A 9789-nucleotide genomic window follows, 5' to 3' on the forward strand; every position below is an offset into this window, starting at 1 on the left:
ATGATCTCACGGTTCATGGGTTCAAGCCCTACGTAGGGCTCTGCTTGAGATCCTCTATTTCTCAAAAAAATAAACTTAAAAAAATTAAAAAGTAAGAGACAGCGATTAACTCTCAGAGCAAGGCAAGAGATGAGGATCAGCAAGGAACACACAGGTAGCTTCAAAAGTAGAGGGAATGCTCTAGTTATTGAGTGGAGGTTTATTGGATGCTTACTGTTTTATGATTTATAAAATATAATTTCATACTTAAGATGTTAGGTAATAAAAAGTTTCCAATCCCCATGTAATTTAAAGAGAAAATAACCTTAGGTAAAACAATTAAGTGTACATAAATATTACACAATATTATCTGTGTATCTTTATATGACTTGCTGCACCTAAGTTATTTTTCCAACAAACATAAAACAGCCAAGTTTTATAAATTTTATAAAATATTTATAAAACTTAATAGTTTTAGGTTTTTCTTTCACTTGCCACATGTTAGTATGCATTTGGCACGTAGTGTTGTCCAAGAAGAAACAATAAAACAACAAACATCTGTCCTCCATGCTTCACAAACAAGAGGAGCCTGAGAAATAAATTACCTTTCTGAGTAGGTTCCTCTGGGCTTTGGTTAAGGGCTAAGTTTTTCTTTTCAGCAACAAGTGAATCATTTAGAAGAAGTAGTCCTAGGAACTTAGTGTGTTTTGAGATATTTGCAGTAAGTTAATGAATTAAGTTTACCAAAACATGTCATTCTTCTGTAATCATTTTCCCACTGATTCTTCACCTCACTGTTTTCTTTCCAGGAAAGAGCACAGAGGACTATCAAACTTTAGTTTGATTTTGTTACTGCAGCAATTAAAATACTATCTTCTCTCACAAGGCGGAACTCTAAATATATTTTCCCAAACAAATACTCAATTCTATGCACTGCACTGAGGACCTAAAGCTGTAGAAGACATAGTCCTTTTTATGAAAGACCCTGAAGTTTAGTGGGGAGATCAGTCAAGCACATACCAATAAGTACAGAGAGGTTAAGAGAAGTTCTTTGTAACAGCAATCAATGGGATGTGGTAGTGGAAAGAGCCAGGCTTTAGAGCCAAAGAAAATGGTTTGAAATTCTGACTCCACTACTGACTAATACTGAGGCTTTTAGTAACTTACAGCCTCAGTTTCCTCTATTTAAAAATTGAATAATAATAATAACAATAAACTAAGTAAAACAAAATATCTTGTAAGTATATATCTGTCACTTAGAAGGTTCTCTTAAAATAATAGCTATTACCATTCCTATTATTTTATTATTATTATTGATTTGGGTAGTAATAAAGTTCTAAAAAGTTAAAAGGAGACCATAGTACCAGCAAAGGGGTTCGCCTAACTAAAAAATCAATTATGATTTTGTTCTGTGACTGTGTATGATTACAAGGATAGTTCAGATATTTAAAATCAAAACCAAACAAACAACAAGCAAAGCTGTCCTCTCCCTACTCTCTCTCTCTCTCTCTCCTCCAAACCTGACAGTTTCCCTATACTAGAGAAAGAGTTTACAGTAGATGAAAGGTCTACGAACTCACCTTAAGAAGTAATGATCTATCTCCCTTAACTGGATCAGGAATTTTGGTATCTAAAAAAGTTTCCTTTTTTAATTTTTTAATAAAAACTATTTTATTCTAAAAGTAACTTTATCCTGATAGTTGCAACAAATTTACCATCTGAGTAAAATAATATTTTAATTATAATCAGATATTTAAACTCTTTTGAATAATCTCTCCAAATGGTTTTAGATTTGTGGTACTTAAAATTTATTTAAATCCATATTATATAAAAGCCTTCCTTCATCTCTCCAGGCAGAAATAACCTTTCCTTCCTTTGAAAATCAACAGCACTTTATGCAAGCTAGACTTATACCATTTATGTCTTCTATGTCTATTTGTGTAGATAGCCTTACTTTTCCTAACACTCTGCCCACTATACTTATGCAATATTTATTAAATAAAAAATATATAAAATAAGGCCACATAAGTGAATGTGCTTAGTAATCTATAAAGTAGTATAAAAGCAAATTACTACAAAGGTATTATATTTTAGAGTAAAAGTATTGCAAGCTTACACCTAATGTACGGCAGTACAATTCACTGAACAATCCTTAACTGTCAATAATAAAAAATACTGTGCACACCATACCCTAACAAATGTGGAGGGGCAGATGTTTAAAAAAAAAATGTATCAATTCAGCCTAAGAGACAGTAGGAGTTGGTCTGCCTTGGTATCAGCCCAAGAAAAAAAATTATTTTAATTAAATAAAATTCTAGTCAACAATGAGCTTAAATGCCCAAGAAAATCCTAGTATGTGCCTTCTAGCAATTCATGATTATTAACTTTAAAAGGCCCATAAAAAATTTACTACTAAATTTTAATTTTTACACCAAATTGATTCAATATTTCAAGGGAAATGAAAAGTATTAATCTCGTCGTATAACAATAAAGATTCTCCAGGTGTTCAATTCCTATTGCATAATCTGTCAGGTAGAGGTTGACACTAGTTATACCACAGTCAGATGCCTGACAACCATGTTCTTTATATTAAGTTTGCATATTATAACCATGTTGGAATACAGAAAGGATTTTTATTATTTTCTGGAAATGTAGATATGCATTTTTATCTCCTAACCAGTTTGAACATCAATAATATTCTCATTCACTAAAAGAGGAAAATAGATATCTAATATCAAAACCTACATAAAAATGCAAATACAACTAAACATAATGAAAGGACTACTCTGGGGCCCAATAATTAAAGAGCTGTAGAAATCCCACATACAAAAATAAAAATATTTACTAATTTTTTCTTAAAACATGGCTCAAACCAAGAAACTTTCAAAAAATGTTAATTAGCCCAATTAGTTCCAAATTGCAAAATCAATAATGTATAATCAGAACAATCCATCTATATCATCTCATTTCTGCTTCCAACTTAACACAAGTAACCACAAAGCTGAAAAATTGCGCTAATTTCTTGACTGCCTGGATGCCAAAAAAGAAAAAAAAAGTAGCAAAAGTTAGCTACTGACATCTCTATTATACCATAAAAAAAACTACTTAGGACATGCATGCAATATTCAGATTTCATAGCTGAGACCTAATTTGGTGTACATGGTTTAAGTAGTTTTTATAAAGTCCTGATTCATATTCTACTAAGATCATCAATTTGGGAATTAACAAAACTAGTAAAATCAAAGAATACCAAATAATTTAACTGTATTACATCTGTGAAGTATTGCAGAAATATAAAATGAAATCCCTTTTTAACTTTATCAAGAGAGTAGAGCTAAAATATACTTGTAATAGCACATACTATTTCAAGCTTCTACTATAATTTGCATTTTACAAAAATAATGACTTGTGGCTCATCAGACCCTACGTAATAAAAAGTGGTTTCTAATGATCAACAATTACATTGGAAAATGAACATTAAGAAGTTATTACTATCATAAAAAATATTTTACCACAGGGAGTCTTTAAAATGTGAAATAAATCACAAATACTATTTCTAAAGACATCTGCCATCAGAACCATCAGTCTACTGGATTCTGAACTGCAATCACAACCCTTCCTGGACTTTGCATAACCTGTCAATACCTTACAGTTATAACCAGGTCAAAATCAACAAAGTATCAAAATAGCATGGTAAATTAGGATTTGTTAAGTACAAACCTAATTGTCTGGGACCAAAATGATAGAATTTCTACTGCCCATGGTAAAAATAGGAGATAAAATTCTACAATCACTATCTACCATTTACTAAGTAAGCGTGCTTTCTATTCCTAGCTGACAAAAAAAAAAACTTTTTGAGACAAAAATTGCATATAAAACAGAAGATGTTTGAAACTTTCTTACACTATTTTTAAAGCAAGCCAAATTATATATCAATGTACTTAATCTATCTAATCAGTATCATATGATGAATGCTCTGTGCATGCACGTGTTAACGCAAAAGGAAAGAAATTCTTCAACAGACTCTGAGTCTCCCAAATATGGTTTGTGTGACTAACAGCTGAGAGGAAATGCAACTGAAACTGTCTGCTGGAAATCCATTAACATCTAGGCACAGAAAAATGCCTGGGTGATAGTAGAGTTGGATGTGCAAATTTGTGCAGGAATATAGCCAAATTTTTGGCAATCCCTCATGGTCTTAAATGCATTGACAATGGTCTTTCTTTTCCAGTTGTAATGTTACATTTGAAGAACATTATTTGAGTTGGAGGACCTTCCTGGTCTTTAAAACAAACAGGCTTAAAGCTTGGATTTACAAAGGCATGGCATTTTAAATAATACAAACAAAAATTTATACAAAAAATTATATGCTCCAAAAAAACTGCCATGCATAGCCAAAAGAAAAAAAAATCAGTACATTAAGGGAAAAACTGTATGCTAATTTAGATATCATTCTAATTTCCCTTAAATATACTATTTTTAAATTTTTCTGTAATTTTCAGGATTATTATTCTGAAAGGGAGTGTTTTTAAAGGAGAGTTCATATTTCAAAGTATATGCTCTTGATATCTTAATACACTATTTTATAAAAGATTACTTTACATCTAGTACTTGCTTGTTCTTAGGAATTAAACTAAGTATGTAACTCCTTTACAAACCATTTAATAGCCATATGTGATCCTAGTCACTCTGTACTGAGCTCCTCCTAGGTCCTCAATGCTGTGAAATGTTTTATCTAAAATAATGAGAGCACTTTCTTAAGTATTTACAACTTAATGTGGGTACAGCTTAAACAAATGCACACATTCAAAAGTATAAATATGCTATAAGCAGCTCTAATTGTTATGGTTATAAAATAAATTGAAAAATTTGAAGTACTATAATATTTTACAGGTGAGCAGTAATAGGTAAAATTGACTCAGCACTTTGCAATGAAGAAGAGGTTCTCATAAAATTCACTGAATCCTCAAAACAACCCATGAGACACTGAGTACTTTTCCCCCATTTTATTAGTGAAGAACCAGTGATGAAGAAAAGGTAAATAACTGAACCACATTACACACTAAATAGTAAAGCCAAGATTCAAACTGGTTACTCACAGCTAAGTCACGGCTGCCACTGGATTTATAATTTTCATTCTTTCATGTAAGTAATCACATCTGATTGTTTCAGCAACCCAAGAAATAATAATAGCAGCTAATATTCATTGAATACATATTATGTAGCAGACACTGTTCTATACTATATTAATTCACTCCTCACAAACCCTATAAAAGGAAGGGTTACACTATTACCCATTTACAGATAAGAAAATGAAGGCTCATTGAAAATATGTAAATCACCCAAGATTACACATCCAATAGGTAGGCGAATCAGAATGTAAACCCAGAGCATTTAATTCCAAAGCCTCTTCTTTCCCACCTCACTCCTCAGTGGATTGACATGAAGCAGGTTAAGAAAGGAAATTGGAGAGGGAGAAGAAGCAGGTCTTCTAGTACTTCACTTTAACTACTTTTCCTAAACGTAACTGGAATAATTAAATCCAGACAGTGCAAGGTGGCTTTGGGTGTAGGTTGTTCTTTACAGCACAGTAGGAGCAGGTAAGGAACACTGGCAGGAAGAAGGAATCCCATCAGGCTAGAGAAGACTTATCTTCCATAGAGTGGAGGCAGAAGAATGGAAAAATAATGGGAGCAGAAACACATGTATTTGCCATTCTGATTCAGGGAGTATAAATTATGGTAGATGAAGAGGGAGGACTCTAATTAAGGAAATCAAGGAGAAGTGAAGCACAACACTGATTTGTTTTGAGAGAAAATTCAAAGCCACTGAAAGATTTGGGATAGGTGTCGTCATGCCTCCAGAAGAACTGATACTCCTACTTTTGCCAAAAGTATCTAGCACACAGGACAAAAACATTGAGAGAATTTTCATTTTTTCTTTTTAAAAACTAAAATGTCATTTACAGTTTGGTAACTCCTTTTGACTGTTAGAAACCTTCCTGTGGAGAGAAGAGGGAAAGGGGAACATGATGGAGCTTAACGTGCTTCTCATTAGTTCTCAAGCTGTGAAGCTATGGCACTGGTTACTTTAGCACATAGATCTTCCTCAGAGTGCTGTTAAAATCGGATGAAGAAAATCACAACAAAATCTCATTTTAATGAATGAACTGAAATGCCAATCTAAACCTAAAGTAGAAGTTGCAACAAATGAGGGGGAAAAAAAAAAGTATGGCAGAGACCAAAAATGACACCAGGATACTAGAGAGCAGCACTTTTTAGAAGACAAATTAAATGGGGCAAACTAACCCTAATAGAATTTCTTCCCTCATTACTTAAAATAAACCAGGTCACTGAAATGGGCTTATACTGTGGCATTTTGTTCATTTTAATTTCATTTAAATTTCATTACATCGTAAATTCCCATGGAAATACCTTAGACACGTGTCCACAATAATTAGAATGCCTAACATTTCAGTGTAAGTACTTTTGCATAAGTTCAACAAAACAGAAAGAATGCAGTGAGCTCCTTTCAGTTTTTTTTTTTTTCCTATGTCAACAGCTATTTTATGATAGGAATGATCTCTGTGGCTATAGAGCATGTGTAAAATACATCACATGAGTCTGTGAGAAGCCTTAATGCGGAAGACCCAGTAAAGATCTGGACTGCACACAGAAACCTCAAAATCAAGCTGAACTTCCTAGAATATAGCAATGATAAATTTTTCCTCCCAAAGCTATTACTGTTAAATATACCTTGATGAATTAAGTTCAAGTGTAACTACAATTGAAATATGATTCAACTGAGCTATGACCTATTTCTCCTCTCAAAAGCAAAAAAGAGAATAATGACAGTTGTGAGACTTACACTTTTCCATTCCTGGGTATTTCTGAAAGTTATTTCATAGCACAGCTAAAGGCAAAATGCACTTTGTGACACGTCTTTTCTTTAAAATGCAGTTACTTACGCTAGTGCTCATAAGACAGATATAATTACTTAATAATTGTTATTAAAATTCTGTGTGTTTATTTTTAAACTATACATACCAAGGCATTCAGGAAGGAAATAATCTCAGAATGTAATAGGATACCGTAGGTCTACAGTTCAATTGTAAGTATATATCTACATACAACAGAACCAACAATCAACATGACAAATACAAAATTAACATATACTGTATATGTGGTTGATAATACCCACCCCTAGCAGAAAGCTTTTTGGTGTTGATAATTTTGGCAGCATATTCTTGTCCAGTAGGGATTTTCATACATCTTCTCACCACTGAGAAAGCCCCCCTGAAAACCAATAATTAGCATGTCATCAATATAATCAGCTATGATATTCTACTAAAAAATTACAGCAATCTGAGCATTTTTGTTGCATTTAATGAACCGTCAAACATCAGTGCGCTACAGTAATATCCACAAAATGAACGATTCTTCCTGGAAACCTAAACCTTCCGTAATGTTGAAGAATAAAAGTAAATTTTATTTAACAGGGAGCACACATTATTAATCAACAAAATGAAAGGAATTGCCAATAATGACCGCTCTTGTTTGCACATGAAATTTGAAAACATTTTACAATTCACACTCACACAGCACCAAATGCTGGGAGGGAAAAAAAAAAAAAAAAAAACCTGCAAAGAGCATGGCTGAGGAAGAGCAGTAAAAATCTATTTATTTTGTTAAAAAAAATTAATGTGGCTCCAACTAAGTAAATATGGCGATTGTTTTCATTAAAATATAAGTGTTGGGAACATTGGTGTGGTTTAACAAATCCTGATATGGTGATTTCTCTGTGCCCTGTTTTGAGCTGGGGGAAGGGAGAGATTTGAATTAAGCTGCTCTTCCGACATATTCTCCATGTTTTAACAACAGACAGCGTATAAATATATAAGGATATAATTTTCATTACATTTAAAATATAATTACATTCCCTTGAATTCAACTGCATAAAACAACAACATACATATAAACGCACCCCTTTCATAAGTAATAGTCGAAACTAGCGATAGAAGAACTGGGTTTGGGTTGGATGCTACATAAATCAACATTCACGGTTCAGCCCCTAAGTCCCTAAGCACAGAGGTCCTCAGGAGGTCTCAGGTCCCCTTCCTTAAATTCTCCGAGCAGTTCTGCCAGTCGGGTGTAGGAGGTCGTTTTATACAACACTAGGCTACCCTTGGGAAGCTTTCTCTCGGTCTCCAGGTCTTTTCCGTTGCCTGTATAAATAAATCCTCCCAGAGAATGCGAAGATGTACACGTAAATCATTGGAAGGATGATGATGATGAGCGAATAACCTAGTGCAAAGAATAAGAGTGGACATGGGGCAAGGGGTCGAGTTCTTTTCAGTGGCCCTTTTCCTGGACAGAACAACTACTGGATGCAAAATAGACTCTACGCCAAGTTGAACTTTCGGCATCAATAAATATGGCACCGTCTGTGGCAGCGAGTTCTCATCCGTACGAGGGTCGTACGGCCGACACGCCGGCTAACCAGGAGGCATCTCTATTTACAGAAAACATGATCTATGTTGCATTTTACATGGGTTCTTGTTTCCTCTACACACACACACACACACACACACACACACGCTCGCACACTTCTCTGGATGACAGCTACAACTGCAGGGATCGTAAATCCACTAAGTCTCTAGGGCTAGAGGGTGGGGGAACGGGTGAAGGTGGGCTAAGGATTATCGGAATGTGCCACAGCCGGGGTGGAGAGTCTTTTTCCGTCTCTGTCCCCTCCTCTCGCTAAGGCAGCACCTTCCTCAGAGCTGCCACACCGCGGGCCCTCCTCCCTCTCCTCTGGTCTCCCAAACTCCCTCGCCCCACGCGGGAGGCCGGTGGGTCGGGGGCAACGCGACCCGCCCTCTTCTGGAAAGGGGACGTGCAGATGCGGGCCAAGGCGCTTACTTTCCGAGCTCCTCGAAAAGCTGATACTCGTCCGTGAACCTGGTGCAGGTTGTAGTCGAAGCCATCCTCGGTCCGGGCTATGCCCCTGGCTGGGAGCGCGGCGGACAAGACTCGAACAGACGCGCGGCTTCCCCAGGACTGGCCCCGCGGCGCTGTCACCCAGGGCCGCCCTCACTTTCCTCGTCCGAAAGTAGCTCACCCGGGAGGGAGTGTGCGCAGGGGCGGGGCGGGAGGGAAGATGACCAGAAAGGGTGGCGTGGGGTCTCCTCCCCACGGTCCGCAGATTCTCTTCCTCCTCCTCCGGCCCTCGCTTCCTTCTCCTCTGGACGCTCCACCCGCCCCCTTTCCAGCCCCTCTCCCCAAATGCTGGGGGCAAAGTACTCAAGAAGAGGGGGTCGGGAAACGGAAAACAGCCGGGCACGGGGCGAAAGCAGTTGCGAAACTAGCCGCACCGGGGCTAGAGGGGTAGGGGCAGAGGGGAGGGAACCCGAGGGGGCGGAGGCCGCGGAGCCGAGAGCGGACAGCTCGAGCCCAGCTGCAGCTGTCAGCAGGCGCGGGCGCGGGGCGCGCCGGGGCTCGGCCGAGCGTGCGCGCCCGGGACCCGCCTGCCTCCCGCTGGCACCTCGGCTGCCTGGCGCTCCCCCAAGAGCCCGCGCCGCTTGGAGACTGCGCGGCGAGAGAAAGAGCGCTCGGATGGGGCGAAGACTAGTCCGCCGTCCCCAGGCCTCCGCCTCTTTCCTCCTCCCGCCACTCCCTCCGCCTGCCAGCACCCCCTCCCTCGCGAAGCCCCCTCCTCGCCGGTCCCACACCTCCCTCTAGCGACTCTAACCCAGTCCCTTCGCGGATCTCGCTCTCCCTCCCTAGGTCTTACACTCGCGCACACCCGTCT

The 9789-nt window shown here is 37.9% G+C and overlaps 1 protein-coding gene across 12 annotated transcripts in view; it reads right to left on the reverse strand.

Moving 5' to 3' along the window:
* CAMK2D (calcium/calmodulin dependent protein kinase II delta) overlaps positions 1-9570 on the reverse strand; it is a 312759-nt gene extending 303189 nt beyond the window's left edge. For 8 of the 12 annotated variants that reach the window (XM_049631079.1, XM_049631068.1, XM_049631071.1 and 5 more), the window contains exons 1-2: positions 8901-9570; positions 7180-7274 (exon numbers count right to left, since the gene is read on the reverse strand). In XM_049631079.1, the coding sequence (XP_049487036.1) occupies positions 7180-7274; positions 8901-8965 (160 nt within the window). In that variant the 5' untranslated portion in view covers positions 8966-9570. The remainder of the gene's footprint in view (positions 1-7179; positions 7275-8900) is intronic. The other 4 variants (XM_049631072.1, XM_049631075.1, XM_049631073.1 and 1 more) reach the window with 3 other exon arrangements.
* Between the last annotated feature and the right edge of the window lie 219 nt (positions 9571-9789).

The sequence above is a fragment of the Panthera uncia genome, chromosome B1 (genome assembly GCF_023721935.1).
Source record: "Panthera uncia isolate 11264 chromosome B1, Puncia_PCG_1.0, whole genome shotgun sequence".
NCBI lineage: Eukaryota > Metazoa > Chordata > Mammalia > Carnivora > Felidae > Panthera > Panthera uncia.